General features: G+C 45.1%; 1 protein-coding gene across 1 annotated transcript in view; it reads left to right on the forward strand.

Annotated features, from left to right (window-relative positions):
- IARS2 (isoleucyl-tRNA synthetase 2, mitochondrial) overlaps positions 1 to 18,704 on the forward strand; it is an 82,923-nt gene that overhangs the window by 36,219 nt on the left and 28,000 nt on the right. The window contains exons 13-14 of the mRNA XM_040430455.1: positions 16,837 to 16,939; positions 17,752 to 17,848. Coding sequence (XP_040286389.1) covers positions 16,837 to 16,939; positions 17,752 to 17,848 — 200 coding nt within the window. The remainder of the gene's footprint in view (positions 1 to 16,836; positions 16,940 to 17,751; positions 17,849 to 18,704) is intronic.

The following is an 18,704-nucleotide window of genomic DNA, read 5'->3' on the forward strand; positions in this document are numbered from 1 at the left end:
TTATGCATCCGGCGAACCACAAGCTTTAGCAGGGAGTGTTAACCCCTAGTTGGCTGCACCCAGTCTGGAGCTTTGCTGGCTGCTAATACCCGCCTCACATAGAAAATATCGATCGTGGGGGGCAGGGCTGCGTCTGAACTTCCAGTAAGCGTCCCATTGAAGAACCTTACAGTCAGCCTCCCTCCAAACTGAAATAAATGGCCGATAACTGGGAATAACAGCTTGCGTTCAGCTGGGCAGAAAACAAAGGTAGGATAGGGGTCCTTTAAGATGGTAGCATTACAGTATGACTTGTGCAGAGGAAGCGTTTGCTCTCACCGTCTGAAAGAGCTGATAACAGAGAAAAATGCCTAATGGAGGTAGGATAGGGTCAGAATCCCATAGCTGGGTCTGATATCAGCTGATAACAGGGAGCAGTAGCCTGCACCTAACTGCACAGGTAACGGAGGTGAGCTCAGACATGTTACATGGAGACGTGCATTGAATACGGGTCTCCAGGTGCACTCGGCATCAACGGCCACCTACCTGAGTAAGCGCAGGAGCGAGAAGCGCCACATTCCTCCCTTGACACACCACCGACACTGAAGACCAGGAAACTGTTTCTCATCTCGTTATTGCCTAGCAATCGTCCTAAGTTTGCCTCCGGCACGATTACCTCCTCGTCTTCATCAGTGTCCCAGCGATTGGCTGCTGTCACGGAAGCGTAGATCCACGCAGCGCACGGAGACAGCACATTGACACGTAGACCCTGGCTGATAGGCTTTATATGCTCAGGGCAAAGTTTTACAAGGGCCCTTATCACCCTCGCCTTTATGGACTCTGATACCGAAGAGAGGAGCTGGCAGATTTCAGCTCGATAAGTTCCAGGAAAGGGTTTGATATATTTAATTTTTTTTTCTTTTTTTTTTTTTCTTTTTTACCTTCCAGTTTTTTTTTTTTTTTCCCTTTTAATTGAAGGCTGACTACACATACGGGTATTAAATAATTCAGAGCATTAAGTATATGGGCTGCATTAGATGGAGAGGCGCAGAGCAGACCGGTATCTAGATTACCATCAGGGGTGGGGCACCCAGGTCATGGAGTCCAGGAATGACCGCAAAATTTGTTTCTTTGTACACCAATCTCCTGCCTAATATTGCAGGGGGTCCCCCTCGTGCTGCCCTGACCTGGCGAGGCTTTGGCTTCACAGAACCTTCTGAAAGTGTTCTGTGGTATCTTGGGAGTCCATTAGTTGCGTGCCCATGACTGTCACTAGTAGCCCTTCCCGGGACCATTTGTGGTAGGTCCTGCCATTTTAGAGAGAAGCAGCACAGGTTCTAGATAATGGTTCAACTAATTTCTAAATTCATGACGGATTTGCAGTGCAAATGCACGTAATGGACAAACCAATATGGCAGCCATTATAGTCGTTTCTGAACTTGTCACACAGCTTTTCCAGAGTCCTGAAAGGAAGTCTAAGGCCCCTTTCACACGGGCGAGTATTCCGCGCGGATGCGATGCGTGAGGTGAACGCATTGCACCCGCACTGAATACCGACCCATTCATTTCTATGGGGCTGTTCAGATGAGCGGTGATTTTCACGCATCACTTATGCGTTGCGTGAAAATCGCAGCATGTTCTATATTCTGCGTTTTTCACGCAACGCAGGCCCCATAGAAGTGAATGGGGTTGCGTGAAAATCGCAAGCATCCGCAAGCAAGTGCGGATGCGGTGCAATTTTCACGCATGGTTGCTAGGTGACAGTCTGTAAACTGTATTATTTTCCCTTATAACATGGTTATAAGGGAAAATAGCATTCTGAATACAGAATGCTTAGTAGGTGATCAATTGAGGGTTAAAAAAAAATAAAAAAATTAACTCACCTTCTCCTCTTGTTCGTGTAGTTTCCGGTCTCTTCATTACTTCTCAAAAGATGAACTATCGGCTAAAGGACCTTTGGTGACGTCAGATCACATGCTCCAATCACATGGTACATCACCGTGGTGATGGACCATGTGATTGGAGCATGTGATCTGACGTCACCACAGGTCCTAGCCGATAGTTCATCTTTTGAGAAGTAAAGAAGAGACCGGGAACTACGCGAACAAGAGGAGAAGGTGAGTTAATTTTTTTATTTTTTTTTAACCCTCAATTGATCACCTACTATGCATTCTGTATTCAGAATGCTATTATTTTCCCTTATAATTATGTTATAAGGGAAAATAATAAAATCTACACAACACCGATCCCAAGCCCGAACTTCGCGCGGAAAAATCGCGGGTGTTCCCGCAACGCCTGTGTGAAAGAGGCCTAAGTATGTGGAGTGCAGACATACCTGTGGTCACTTAGCTTTCCTGTAGGCTGGTGTTCCTAAGATCTGCGTAGAACTCTCCGGTCCAGTAAGGGTGGGTAGGTAGACCTGTCAGGGTTCCAGGTGGTGACCAGGGCTGGTGCAGTGCAGCCATCCGAATGGCGCCTTACCAGTTGCGCATGGTCTAGTCCAGCGCTGGCAGTTTGTTCCCCCTTTTGTGCTTTGATGCCTTCTCTAACTGCATGGAAACCATCAACAGGCTGCTGATGACGGATTTATGAGATCAGGGCTACCCAGCGACTTAGGTCATGCGATACCAAGATCGCAAAGTCTCCTTGTGACTTGGCAAGTAATGGTTGTCAGTGCGGTCACACTGCCGCACGCCATGTGATGCAACACAATAGTGGCAAAAAATCCAAACTGGCAAGACTTACCTGTGACATGTCTGCAACTTTTTGATTTAATTTTTTGCTTTAGTGCAGGGATCGGCAACCTGCGGCACTCCAGCTGTTCTGAAACTACAACTCCCAGAATCCTTCTTTTTAATTCTGTGGGAGTTACAATAACAGTGTGCATGCTGGGAGTTGTAGTTTCAAAGCAGCTGGAGTGCCGGAGGTTGCTGATCTCTGCGTTAGTGTCTAGTGGGTGTTGCACATTTTAAATCGCAACCAACTTGCGTCCAAATTGCACCCTAAAATAATTGCACAACTCCAATTCAACAGTAAGCCGCAGACATTGAGTTGTGCGGCCAAAGTCGCTGTTTACCTGTAGTAATCGGAGTGTATGCGGCCTGTCCGCAGTGTGACTGAAGGCTGCCTCCGCGTGCTGTTTGATACGGCTTTTAGCAGTGATTGTCGCTGCCTGGTTTTGCAGGTATAAACTGCTATATACATGCCAAACTTTGACAAACAGTGAGCTGCCCCGTCAGCCGGCGATACACGTGGCCGTATACCCAAAGACTATGTTCACACGTGTGCTGAAAAATCAGTGGCAGATCACAAGGGAATCTTCCTCCGGGAACATGCCTTTTTCAGCAGCGTAAACGCCACCAGATACATCAAAAAACGCTTTAAAGAAATGACATGCCATTTTTTCAGAGCAGCCGTGGACAGACGTGGGACGGTTTCTGGAAGAAAACAACCATGTTTTACTAATCCTAGGAAACACATTTGATTTTATTGTGTATCACAGGTTGCGCAGTTTAAGGGGTTTTCCGAGATTTTTTTATTTTTTTTTATTGGTGACCTATCCTCTGGATAGATCACCAGTAGAACCCGGGACTCACTGGTGCTCACAGTAGCGCCATGGCCTTCTGTCTGATCCCCCAAGCACAGCGCCATACATTGTATAGTGGCTGTTTTTGGTATCACAGCTCAGCCCCATTCATTTCTATGGAGCTCAGCTGCTCTTAGGCCACGTGACTGATGAACATGACGCCACTGGCCTAGGAAGAGCTGCGAGAAGACCACATTGCTACTGCGAGCACCGGTGCTTTCTCATACAGCTGATCCGGGACCCCCACCGATCAGATACTGATATCCTATCCAAAGTCATCAGTTAAACAGTAATCATTTTAACTTCCAGCTCCGTACACTGTATAGTTATCGGCTGGTGCCCAGGTGGGGGTTGCCAGGTGTTGGACCCCACCGATCTGATATCGATGATGTATCCTGGGGAAAACCCCTTTTAAAATGTACCCGTGTGTATTTTTCAGGTGCAAATCCGCACCAAAAATCCCTGAGTGGACGTAAACAATGCAAGGAAAGAACCAGCAAAGAACGTGTAATATTAGCTCAGTCCACTGCACGGATCCGGAGCGTGTTCAAGCTGCAGTCTGTACTCATAAAAGCATTATCCTTTATTAAGTAACGTCCATTAAACGGCTTACGCATTTCAGCCGACTGTAGCGGTCATACATGTGGACGCTTTCTCATATAGATCCTGTAAAACATATTTTTGAGCAAAGACAACTGTCCGTCAAGTTCAGTACCAGTAAGAGGATGAACCTGTTTGTGCACTTGTATGGTGTAAAAGTGCAGGAATGCGCAGGAATCCTCGCGCTGGGTGTGGCGGGTCAGGAAGACATAATACCGTATATGTATGAGGGTATGTGTGCATCTGTATGCAGTGAGCAGAAGAAAAAAGAAAACAGCAGGTGGCGCTATACAGATAGATTTTATTGAATAACTCAGTGGCTATGCAAAATTTTTAATTACATGCAATTGCAAAAGTATTTGGATCCGGGTGCTGGATGAAAAATCTGCTGCACCTGTAGACTGTCTAATCGAACTGTACACCACCTATTTGTGTGCTGCATTTTATAGCTCACATTGTTGGATCTAAGCCACACCCCTTTACCATAAAGCCACACCCTCTTTCCAGACGAGTTGCAAAAAGGGTCAGTTAATGTGGTGCAAGCCAGTTTTTGCTGCAAATAGTAAATCTCCTGCATTGTTTTTGATGGGAAAACGCACCATTATTACGCAATTATGTTTCATGGTAAATATTAGAATTGACACGGTTTCCGCGCATCCATTCTAACGATACGCCATCACTTTATAAGATGGATATTGACCTTTAACCCCTTCACGTATGTAGACATATCTGAACGTCCCAGGTGTGTGAGGAGTGTACCTGCTGCAGAAAAGGTTGGAGAAACTCCATTCCCGGCCATTTAACCCTGCAGATGCTGTGGTCAAGAGCAACCGTAGCCTCTGTCCTCTGACTCCACTGCGGAGCAGTCACAGGGTGCCGATCAATTGTCATGGCAGCTGGGGCCTCCATACCTGCCATGTTATCGCACCTATTACACACTGCTCCGATGCTCCACTCTTATACAGTCAAGGAATAAAGAAAAGCCCTGAACCCGGAGAACCCTTTTAATAATTGTAAGAAATCTATGAATTTGTCCTCAGGAAAAAAACAAAAAAAAAACTGTATATATATGACCTGGAAATGCAGAGAATCCCATGCAAGCCTAAATGGGAATAAAGGAAACATGTAAATAATACACCTACTATATTCTATATTCAGTGCTTAAAAAGGTTGTCTGGGAATAAATGACATTTCGCAGGTGCCCGCAGCCTGCCTCCGCTATGGGAAGATTAAAGGAGTTTTATCACTTTACTAAATGGCATTTATCATGCAGAGAAAGTTAATACCAGGCACTTACTAATGTATTGTTATTATCCATATTGCCGTCTTTGCTGGCTGAATTCATTTTTACATCTCATTATGCACTGCTTGTTTTCATGGTTATGACCACCCTGCAATCCATCAGCGTGGCTGTGCTTGCTAACTATAAAAAAAAGCACTAGTCTATGTACACTCCCATGGTCCCGGACATCAGAAAGGCCGGCATTTTTTCCTATAGTGTGCAAGCACGACCACCACTGATGGATTACAGGGTGGTCGTAACCATGCAAACAAGCAGTATATAATTTGATGGAAAAATGGATCCAGCTAGCAAAGGAAGCAATTTGGACAATCACAATACATTAATAAGTGCATTGTATTAACGTTTTCTATATGATAAATGCCACTTGCTGAAGTGACAAAACCCCCTTTAATACCGGCTACCCGTAGCTCCGGTCCTGCGCTCGGACTTTCATGTGTCCATCTTATGGTATGTGGCTTTTTACGTACTCCCCAACATGGGTGTGATAATCTACTCCTCTACAGCCAATTACTGGATTCAGCGTTGACGTGTCCACAAGAAACACATCACCGCTGAAACCAGGTATTGGCTGCAACGGAGCAGATGATCATGCCTGTATTGGGGACGAATTAAACAAGCTGCAGACTAAAAGATGGAGATATAGGAGCAGGCGGGCAGTAGGTAAGTATGAATTTTTGCATAGCGGAGGCAGGCTGCGGGAGCCTGGGAAAAGATACTTATTCCTGGACAACACATTTAACCACCTCAGCCCCCAGTGCTTAAACACCCTGAAAGACCAGGCCACTTTTTACACTTCTGACCTACACTACTTTCACCGTTTATTGCTCGGTCATGCAACTTACCACCCAAATGAATTTTACCTCCTTTTCTTCTCACTAATAGAGCTTTCATTTGGTGGTATTTCATTGCTGCTGACATTTTTACTTTTTTTGTTATTAATCGAAATTTAACGATTTTTTTGCAAAAAAATGACATTTTTCACTTTCAGTTGTAAAATTTTGCAAAAAAAACGACATCCATATAGAAATTTTGCTCTAAATTTATAGTTCTACATGTCTTTGATAAAAAAAAAATGTTTGGGTAGAAAAAAAATGGTTTGGGTAAAAGTTATAGCGTTTACAAACTATGGTACAAAAATGTGAATTTCCGCTTTTTGAAGCAGCTCTGACTTTCTGAGCACCTGTCATGTTTCCTGAGGTTCTACAATGCCCAGACAGTACAAACACCCCACAAATGACCCCATTTCTGAAAGTACACACCCTAAGGTATTCGCTGATGGGCATAGTGAGTTCATAGAACTTTTTTTTTTTTGTCACAAGTTAGCGGAAAATGATGATTTTTTTTTTTTTTTTTTTTTTCTTACAAAGTCTCATATTCCACTAACTTGTGACAAAAAATAAAAAGTTCTATGAACTCACTATGCCGATCAGCGAATACCTTGGGGTCTCTTCTTTCCAAAATGGGGTCACTTGTGGGGTAGTTATACTGCCCTGGCATTCTAGGGGCCCAAATGTGTGGTAAGGAGTTTGAAATCAAATTCAGTAAAAAATGACCTGTGAAATCCGAAAGGTGCTCTTTGGAATATGGGCCCCTTTGCCCACCTAGGCTGCAAAAAAGTGTCACACATCTGGTATCCCCGTACTCAGGAGAAGTTGAGGAATGTGTTTTGGGGTGTCTTTTTACATATACCCATGCTGGGTGAGATAAATATCTTGGTCAAATGACAACTTTGTATAAAAAAAATGGGAAAAGTTGTCTTTTGCCAAGATATTTCTCTCACCCAGCATGGGTATATATAAAATGACACCCCAAAACACATTCCCCACCTTCTCCTGAGTACGGAGATACCAGATGTGTGACACTTTTTTGCAGCCTAGGTGGGCAAAGGGGCCCATATTCCAAAGAGCACCTTTCGGATTTCACTCGTCATTTTTTACTGAATTTGATTTCAAACTCCTTACCACACATTCGGGCCCCTAGAATGCCAGGGCAGTATAACTACCCCACAAGTGACCCCATTTTGGAAAGAAGAGACCCCAAGGTATTCCGTGAGGGGCATGGCGAGTTCCTAGAATTTTTTATTTTTTGTCACAAGTTAGTGGAAAATGATGATTTTTTTTTTTTTTTTTTTTTTCATACAAAGTCTCATATTCCACTAACTTGTGACAAAAAATAAAAACTTCCATGAACTCACTATGCCCATCAGCGAATACCTTGGGGTCTCTTCTTTCCAAAATGGGGTCACTTGTGGGGTAGTTATACTGCCCTGGTATTCTAGGGGCCCAAATGTGTGGTAAGGAGTTTGAAATCAAATTCAGTAAAAATTGACCTGTGAAATCCGAAAGGTGCTCTTTGGAATATGGGCCCCTTTGCCCACCTAGGCTGCAAAAAAGTGTCACACATCTGGTATCCCCGTACTCAGGAGAAGTTGAGGAATGTGTTTTGGGGTGTCTTTTTACATATACCCATGCTGGGTGAGATAAATATCTTGGTCAAATGACAACTTTGTATAAAAAAATGGGAAAAGTTGTCTTTTGCCAAGATATTTCTCTCACCCAGCATGGGTATATATAAAATGACACCCCAAAACACATTCCCCACCTTCTCCTGAGTACGGAGATACCAGATGTGTGACACTTTTTTGCAGCCTAGGTGGGCAAAGGGGCCCATATTCCAAAGAGCACCTTTCGGATTTCACTCGTCATTTTTTACTGAATTTGATTTCAAACTCCTTACCACACATTTGGGCCCCTAGAATGCCAGGGCAGTATAACTACCCCACAAGTGACCCCATTTTGGAAAGAAGAGACCCCAAGGTATTCGCTGATGGGCATAGTGAGTTCATGGAAGTTTTTATTTTTTGTCACAAGTTAGTGGAATATGAGACTTTGTATGAAAAAAAAAAAAAAAATCATCATTTTCCACTAACTTGTGACAAAAAATAAAAAATTCTAGGAACTCGCCATACCCCTCACAGAATACCTTGGGGTGTCTTCTTTCCAAAATGGGGTCACTTGTGGGGTAGTTATACTGCCCTGGCATTTTAGGGGCCCAAATGTGTGGTAAGGAGTTTGAAATCAAATTCAGTAAAAAATGACGAGTGAAATCCGAAAGGTGCTCTTTGGAATATGGGCCCCTTTGCCCACCTAGGCTGCAAAAAAGTGTCACACATCTGGTATCTCCGTACTCAGGAGAAGGTGGGGAATGTGTTTTGGGGTGTCATTTTATATATACCCATGCTGGGTGAGAGAAATATCTTGGCAAAAGACAACTTTTCCCATTTTTTTATACAAAGTTGTCATTTGACCAAGATATTTATCTCACCCAGCATGGGTATATGTAAAAAGACACCCCAAAACACATTCCTCAACTTCTCCTGAGTACGGGGATACCAGATGTGTGACACTTTTTTGCAGCCTAGGTGGGCAAAGGGGCCCATATTCCAAAGAGCACCTTTCGGATTTCACAGGTCAATTTTTACTGAATTTGATTTCAAACTCCTTACCACACATTTGGGCCCCTAGAATGCCAGAGCAGTATAACTACCCCACAAGTGACCCCATTTTGGAAAGAAGAGACCCCAAGGTATTCGCTGATGGGCATAGTGAGTTCATGGAAGTTTTTATTTTTTGTCACAAGTTAGTGGAATATGAGACTTTGTAAGAAAAAAAAAAAAAAAAAAAAAATCATCATTTTCCACTAACTTGTGACAAAAAATAAAAAATTCTAGGAACTTGCCATGCCCCTCACGGAATACCTTGGGGTGTCTTCTTTCCAAAATGGGGTCACTTGTGGGGTAGTTATACTGCCCTGGCATTTTCCAGGGGCCCTAATGTCTGGTAAGTAGGTAAATGACCTGTGAAATCTGAAAGGTGCTCTTTGGAATGTGGGCCCCTTTGCCCACCTAGGCTGCAAAAAAGTGTCACACATCTGGTATCTCCGTACTCAGGAGAAGGTGGGGAATGTGTTTTGCGGTGTCATTTTACATATACCCATGCTGGGTGAGATAAATATCTTGGCAAAAGACAACTTTTCCCATTTTTTTTATACAAAGTTGGCATTTGACCAAGATATTTATCTCACCCAGCATGGGTATATGTAAAATGACACCCCAAAACATATTCCCCAACTTCTGCTGAATACGGAGATACCACATGTGTGACACTTTTTTGCAGCCTAGGTGGGCAAAGGGGCCCAAATTCCTTTTAGGAGGGCATTTTTAGACATTTGGATACCAGACTTCTTCTCACGCTTTGGGGCCCCTAAAATGCCAGGGCAGTATAAATACCCCACATGTGACCCCATTTTGGAAAGAAGACACCCCAAGGTATTCAATGAGGGGCATGGCGAGTTCATAGAAAAAAAATAATTTTGGCACAAGTTAGCGGAAATTGATTTTTTTGATTTTGTTCTCACAAAGTCTCCCTTTCCGCTAACTTGGGACAAAAATTTCAATCTTTCATGGACTCAATATGCCCCTCAGCGAATACCTTGGGGTGTCTTCTTTCCAAAATGGTGTTATTTGTGGGGTGTTTGTACTGCCCTGGCATTTGAGGGTCTCCGCAATCATTACATGTATGCCCAGCATTAGGAGTTTCTGCTATTCTCCTTATATTGAGCATACGGGTAATGAGATTTTTTTTTTTCCGTTCAGCCTCTGGGCTGAAAAAAAAAAATGAACGGCACAGATTTCTTCATTCGCATCGATCAATGTGGATGAAAAAATCTCTGCCAAAAAAAAAAAAAGGAGGGGAAAGGCGTCTGCCAGGACATAGGAGCTCCGCCCAACATCCATACCCACTTCAGCTCGTATGCCCTGGCAAACCAGATTTCTCCATTCACATCAATCGATGTGGATGAATAAATCATTGCCGGGATTTTTTTTTTTATATATACAAAGTGTTTGCCAAAGTATATGAACACCGCCACCTCCTCAGCTCATATGCCTCGGCAAACATATCTTTTACTGCAGAGGAGAAATCCCGTCTTGCAGCGCCGCATACACCGACTTGCGTGTAATCTGACAGCAGCGCAATGCTTCTGTCAGAATGCACATCAGTGCTGCAGCTAGTCGATCGGTTGGTCCACCTGAAAGGTAAAAAAAACAAAACAAAAAAGAAAAAACCAGGCCGCAACGCAATAAATTTATTAACTGTTGAACAGAACATAGAAACTTTTTTTTAACTTTTTTAACTGAACGTTTAACTTTTTTACTTACCGGTAATTTTTTTTTTGTTTAGTTTTTTTTACCTTTATAGAACAAACCTCTCCTTCCCCATGGGACAATGTGCAAAGCGCAAATTGCCCAAAGATGTGGCGAAGTACATTATGCACTTTATCCCAGGTGAAAGGAGAGGTTTGCAGCAGCTGTGAGTAAAAGGGCCCTAATAGCCCTGTGTGCCTGTCCTGTGAGATGCAATCCCTATGCTAGGTGTACCTGTGTGTGGTACTTCCGGAAACACTCACCAAAGCATAGGGCAGGGTGGTCAGGACAGTCAGGACAGAAATAGCGGGTGTCACGCCTTATTCCACTCCTGCTACAGACACGACATTTTTTTCGGGGTGGCGGTTGGGTTGAGGTACCAGCAACGACACTGGGGAAATGTCGCTCGTGTAGACGGCTAACTACACTGGTGGATGGGGCCACGGAACCTCCTGGGTAAAGGAGGTTCTCGATGATCTCTTCCTGGAATTTGAGGAAAGATCGTGTTCTCCCAGCCTTACTGTAGAGAACAAAACTATTGTACAGCGCCAATTGAATTAAATATACAGACACCTTCTTATACCAGCGTCTGGTTCTGCGGGAAACTAAATAGGGAGCCAACATCTGGTCATTGAAGTCCACCCCTCCCATGAGCGCATTATAGTCGTGGACTGAGAGGGGCTTTTCAATGACACGGGTTGCCCTTTCAATTTGGATTGTCGTGTCTGCGTGAATGGAGGAGAGCATGTAAACGTCACGCTTGTCTCTCCATTTCACCGCGAGCAGTTCTTCGTTACACAAGGCAGCCCTCTCCCCCCTTGCAAGACGGGTGGTTACAAGCCGTTGGGGGAAGCCCACGCGACTAGTTCGCGCGGTGCCACAGGCGCAAATCCGTTCTAGAAACAAATGCCTAAAGAGGGCCACACTTGTGTAGAAATTGTCCACATAAAGATGGTACCCCTTGCCGAATAAGGGTGACACCAAGTCCCAGACTGTCTTCCCACTGCTCCCCAGGTAGTCAGGGCAACCGACCGGCTCCAGGGTCTGATCTTTTCCCTCATAGATCCGAAATTTGTGGGTATAGCCTGTGGCCCTTTCACAGAGCTTATACAATTTGACCCCATACCGGGCACGCTTGCTTGGGATGTATTGTTTGAAGCCAAGGCGCCCGGTAAAATGTATTAGGGACTCGTCTACGCAGATGTTTTGCTCAGGGGTATACAAATCTGCAAATTTCTGGTTGAAATGGTCTATGAGGGGCCGAATTTTGTGGAGCCGGTCAAAAGCTGGGTGGCCTCTGGGACGGGAGGTGGTGTTGTCGCTAAAATGCAGAAAACGTAGGATGGTCTCAAATCGTGTCCTGGACATAGCAGCAGAGAACATGGGCATGTGATGAATTGGGTTCGTGGACCAATATGACCGCAATTCATGCTTTTTAGTTAGACCCATGTTGAGGAGAAGGCCCAAAAAAATTTTAATTTCGGAAACTTGGACTGGTTTCCACCGGAAAGACTGGGCATAAGAGCTTCCCGGGTTGGCGGATATAAATTGTGTGGCATACCGATTTGTTTCTGCCACGACTAAGTCCAAGAGCTCCGCAGTCAAGAACAGCTCAAAAAATCCCAGGGCCGAACCGATTTGAGCCGTCTCAACCCGAACTCCAGACTGGGCGGTGAAAGGGGGAACTACAGGTGCGGCTGAAGTTGGTGACTGCCAATCAGGGTTTGCCAGCACCTCAGGGATTCTAGGGGCTCTACGGGCCTGTCTGCGCGGTGGCTGCGACGGGGTAACTAGTGCACGTGCCACCGTACCAGCTTCAACTGCCCTTCTGGTGCTCGCCACGTCACCATGTTGTACGGCAGTGCTGGTACTAGGTCCAGGAAGGGCTGCGCTGCTGGTGTATGCCTCACCACGTGATCCGGCAGCGACAGCCCCACTCTGCTGCTCTTGAAACGGATCCTGCGTAACCTGTGGTCTAGCGACACGGGGCCGGGTACGCCTGGTGCTGCCAGGGACCTCCACCTCCTCGTCCGAACTTTGGGTCAGAGAGCCACTGCTTTCCACAGGTTCATATTCTGACCCGCTAGATTCATCAGATGAGGGTTCCCACTCCTCATCCGACTGGGTCAGAATCCTGTAGGCCTCTTCAGAAGAATACCCCCTGTTTGACATTTGGACTACTAAATTTAGGGGTATTCCCTGAGACTACCCAAGAAAAAAAGCAAACCTGTCTTACAAAGGGGAGGCTAGCGAAGTACCGGAGGCTGCTGCGGTTGATAAAAAATATCAAAACTGATTTTTTTATCGCCGCAGTGCTTGTAAAGTGAATGTGCAGTGATCAAAAAACAAAATTTTTTTTGTCACTGCGGTGGGGCGGGCGTGGGTGAACGCACGTGTGGGCGACCGATCAGGCCTGATCGGGCAAACACTGCGTTTTGGGTGGAGGGCGAACTAAAGTGACACTAATACTATTATAGATCTGACCGTGATCAGTTTTGATCACTTACAGATACTATAAAAGTACAAATGCTGATTAGCGATACGCTAATCAGCGAATAAAAGTGACTGCGGTGCGGTGGGCTGGGCGCTAACTGACGCTAACTACCTAACCAAGGGGCCTAAACTATCCCTAAAACCTAACAGCCAATACTAGTGAAAAAAAAAAAGTGACAGTTTACACTGATCACTTTTTTTCCTTTCAATAGTGATTGACAGGGGCGATCAAAGGGGTGATCAAAGGGTTAATTGGGGTGCAGGGGGGTGATCTGGGGCTAAAGTGTGGTGTTGGTGCTACTCACTGTGAAGTCTGCTCCTGTGCTGGATCCAACCGACGAAAAGGACCAGCACAGGAGCAGAGAAGCCATATAACAGATCATATTTACTAATATGATCTGTTATCTGGCTTCTGATTCGATTTTTTGAAAATCGCCAGCCTGCCAGCCAATGATCGTTGCTGGCAGGCTGGTGACGAAATACTTCTTTAACTTTTGCCGGCCCGCGATGCGCATGCGCGGGCCGGCAATGCACGAAATCTCGCGTCTCGCGAGAGGACGCACCGGCGCGTCCACCCAGAACAACAGGACCGCCGCAAAGACGCAATCCTGCGTACGGCGGTCCTGAGGTGGTTAATGCTGTCTTCCTGTTCCGTCTTGCTGCTCTAAGTTGACTGCAGGCATGCCCAGCAGTGAACTCCCTCCTCTGGTTGTCACTACACAGCATGCGCAGCACCGTTTCAGGTATTGTAACTAAGAGCCTCAGAGGAGCATGAAGATGCCTAGTGTAAGTGACAGGAGAGAATAAAGGAGAGGTGAGAACTAAATATTTATCACCATTAGGACACCCTGCTTAGCACTGTTTTATAGTATAAGGACAAGAGAGAACACATTAGAGGTGAGAACTGATTATCTATCACCACTAGAACATCCTGCTTATCACTGTGTATAGTATAAGGACAGGAGAGAACACAAGATAGATGAGAACTGATTATCTATTACCACTAGAACCCCCTGCTTATCACTGTGTATAGTATAAGGACAGGAGAGATGAGAACTGATTATCTATCACCACTAGAACATCCTGCTTATCACTGTGTATAGTATAAGGACAGGAGAGAACACAAGATGGATGAGAACTGATTATCTATTACCACTAGAACCCCCTGCTTATCACTGTGTATAGTATAAGGACAGGAGAGAACACAAGATAGATGAGAACTGATTATCTATTACCACTAGGACACCCTGCTTATCACTGTGCTTTTTAAATGATAAAGTTTTTTTTTACTGATGACCTATCCTCTGGATAGGTCATCAGTATCTGGTTGGTAGGGGTCTGACATGCAGGACCCCCGCCAATCAGCTTTTTTTCGAAGGCCTGTGAGTGCTGCGGCCTTCTCGCAGCCTACCAAGAACAGCTTCGTACATTGTATAGTGGCTGTGCTTGGTATCATGCTGTGCTAGGAAAAGCAGAGAGAAGGCCGCGGCTATCACAGGAGCTCTGATGCCTCTGAGGCATAGGTCATCAGTAAATAAAATCCCGGAAAACCCTTTTAATAAATTAGTCACACAATATTAATAGCATATAATATTCTTTTTAAAGGGGTTCTCCGGGAATTAAGAAAATTAAAATACTTAAATATTACTTTATAATAAAAATATTCCCAAATACCTTTCATTAGTTATAATGGCTTGTTTTGTCTGGGGAGCATTCATCAGGGGAAACAAAATGGCCGCCATCCCATTAGTACACACAAAACCTGTCCACACAGGAGGGCAAATTACTTCACAGCACTGAGGTAAAGAGCTGCCTCATCCTCCTCTCTACCCTACTGGTCAGGGATTATGATCCTGAATACAGCTGATAAGAACTTTAGCCGTATCTCTGGGGAATTTAATACAGAGAGGATGGACAGGACAGACTGTGGTAATGTGAGGCTGTGGTAATGGCGACTGCATACAAGTGTTGCTGCTCATTAGCCACATCCCCACCTCCTCTCATGTCTCCATCATCTCCATTCCCACAGAGCTTCACCTGTATTCAGGATCATAATCCCTGACAAGCAGAGCAGAAAGGAAGATGAGGCGGCTCTTTACCTCAGTGTTGTGAAGTAACTTGTCCTACTGTGTGATTAGGACAGGATTTGTGTGAACTAATAGGATGGCGGCCATTTTATTTCTTCTAATGATTGCTCCCCAGACAAAAGAAGCCAGTATAACTAATGAAAGGTATTTGGGAATATATTTATCATAAAGTAACATTTAAGTACTTTAATTTTCTTAATTCCCAGAGAACCCCTTTAAGCTGGAGTCGGTACATTTCTACCAACCCCACTAAAAACTAGCTACTTGACCTACAGAAGGGCACAGGCACAGACAGGGACAAGATATGCACTTGCACGAGATTTCCAGTGGAGGCCTGAGGACGTCAGGAGTGGAGAAAAGGCGAGAGGCGAGGAGGGAGAAGAGCAGGGCTCAATTCGAATGGTTATGGGTGGGCTCCTCTGCCAATTGTCGCAGCCTCTTGCATTTTTGATTACAACCTGTTTTTAGGGGCAAAAATTAGAGGGAACAGCACATTTGGAAATAGCAGTAGCAAAACTACAGTGCGCTGGGAACTGTTTAAAATGCACCGTCATGGTGACAGACTCCCTTTAAGATTGACTCCCACAGATCCCGACCATAGATTGCTTATTGACTGGTATGCCTAATATAAACTATTTTGCAAAACCCCCTTTAAAGTCGTAGCTGATAACCCCCAGCAGTGTCCCGTCAGTAGACCCCACGAGCGATCAGACGCTGCAGGAAGTAATCCCTTTATGGCCGCTCAGTTTATATTTATGATTCACACAAGAACCTTTGACAGATCAAGGAGCACACACATAAATATCTACAGATAGCACAAAGCAAACAGCAGAGGAATACACCCCTGCAGATGACTGTCTGTGCCGGGAAGATCGGGGCGAAGGGTCACCATGAACAGAATCACTCACCCTGCAGGCATCCCCCGAGGACATGGAAGAAGTGCATATATAACCACACCAAGCCCATTACACAATGATTGGGACCATCAAACTCCACCACCACCACTGCCGCTGACACTATGCAAAGTGTATAGGGGACAAACAATCATCCTTACAGTCACTCCTCCTCCATGCAGGTTGTCTCGGCCTCGTAAATGAGCGCCAATTGACTTGTTATATTGTTAACTGGCGCTAAGTTTGGCCCCATATCAGGCCAAGTTCCCATTTCCCCCTAAATTATTTTTATGTGCTCGGCTTGGCCCACAGCTATTACTTCTGATCCCCGTGACACACACACTCATGCTGGGCTCTGCCCGGGTGAGGATACTTGTATGCTCAGTAGGGAGAGTATAATAAGCTGGTACCAGACACTTCTGGCGGCGGTTTATCAACCGTGAGAACAAAAGGTTCAGACATATTGAATTTTCCTGGCATTCTGCATCCAGGACTGCCTCTATACTAGGTGTACTATAGTATATTGTAGCGTGCTTGCATTAGCCATTAGAATGGTGGAGCTGTCGGGGGGGAAGTCATCTTGAATGCTGTTCAGATGTCACTTAGGTTACCATCCTCCTGGCCGCACAGCTGTCTACATGGCCTGTTCCTCCTGTATATAGCTCCGTAACATCTCCAATCTCTCCCCACAGGCACACTGTCGGTCATGTCATTAAACTGGTGGAGCAGCATGGCAGTGATGTGTGGTGGACGCATCCCATAGAAGAACTGCTTCCTACGTCCGTGCTTCAGAAGGTATCTAGATCATCCAGGCACCACCTGCTAGTATTCCCATTTGGCCTCATGCACACGAGCGTATCTGTTTTGCGGCCCACAAATTGCAGATCTGCAAAAACACAGATACCGGCCGTGTACCCTCCGCATTTCGCCATTCTGCACGTCCCGCCCTGTGTTAAAATTGCCTATTCTTTTCCGAAAAATTGGCAAGAATAGGTCGTGTTGTATCTCTCTTGTAGGGCGACGGAATGGACATATATCGTAAATGCAGGCAGCACACGGTGTGCTGTCTGCAATTTTTTGCATCCCAATTGAAATTAATGGGTCCGCATCCGATCCACAAAAAATGCGGATCGGATGCGGACCAAAAAAACTGTTGTGTGCATGGGGCCTTAGGCTAGGGCTACACATCGACTTTTTGTAGCGCAACTGATTGATTTTAACTAATTGAATGAATTTAGTTGAATGCCATCTTGTGGACTGCAGCTGTCATTCAATAGTTAAAATCAATCAGTAGCTCTACATAAAGTCTCAGTGTAGCTCAGGCCTTAAAGTGAATAGGAATGAGCTGCAGAATAAAGCACACAGGCCCGCTGTGGTCCCTTTGTTGTTTGGGTTGCCAAAGGTCCCATTGATTAGACTCCCAAGACTCAGGTATCCCATAAAACGCTCTATAAGTAACTTTTCTGACTCGGCTGTGTCTCACTCTTCATAGACTTCAGTGGAGACTCATCAGACCCGTCAGCCTTCGCTTTGAGTCCCACTTATATAAATCATATGAATGTTACTTATACGCAGTGTTTTTCTCTGTTTCTTCCCGTGTTTTCCAGGCTGGCAGCACTGCCAATGCGCTTGATTTTGAGCCGGGCCGAGACGTTTTGGACATCTGGTTTGACAGTGGAACCTCATGGGCCCATGTTTTGGAAGGTATGAGCTCCCCAGCTTTACGTATCTTTAGATTTGTCAGCAGCGCTCATGTGTCTCCTTACAGCAGTTGTTTCCCCACAGCAGCTCCAATCGTGCACCATGTAGGTAATCCAATATAGGTCAGTGGCATTTCCACGTTTGGCAGTGGTCTCTGTTGCTTTCAGGGCCTGATGGGAGTTGTAGCTTTGAAATAGCTTGCAGACCACTGGATGGAGACCCCTGCCATTGATCTGTATCGGTTTAACTGCATACTAGGCCATGTTCACATCTTGCTTTTACGATTTCCTATCTATGAAAAAAAGATATTCCCATCCATACAGGCCTACAGTTTTTGGCGGGTGCTAAGCGTCCAAGGTCTGTGGATTACTTCAGCAAGTGCATCAGGCGCATGCGCTGAATATGGAGTAAAAATTAAATGGAAATCTGTTTTGACACCATAGACACATCTATTATAGGCGTGAATGTGATTTATTAGTGCCTGTGTGTTCTGGGTTAACTGGGTTTCTTGGACTTTGATATTGCTGGTTTACCCTTAGAATCTGCCATTAATATCAGATTGGTGGGTGTCCATTACCCAGAACAGCCACCAATCAGCTGATTGATGTGTCTTGCTGCTCTGACAAGTGCCGAGTCCCCCTCGTTATTTTCCTGACATAGCGCCATACTATTTTTAGTGGTTGCGCCTGGTACTGCAGAGAGCTGCAGCTCAGTCCTTTTCCAGTGACCACAGCCCTATAGTTTACTGATGGTCAAAGGGGTTGTGGCATATTGCTAGAATATACCACGAATGTCAGATAGGTGCGGGTCCCACCTCTGGGATCTGCTCCTATGTCCAGAATGGGGCCCTCAAAGTGAA

Source organism: Bufo bufo, chromosome 4, assembly GCF_905171765.1.
Source record: "Bufo bufo chromosome 4, aBufBuf1.1, whole genome shotgun sequence".
NCBI classification, from domain to species: domain Eukaryota; kingdom Metazoa; phylum Chordata; class Amphibia; order Anura; family Bufonidae; genus Bufo; species Bufo bufo.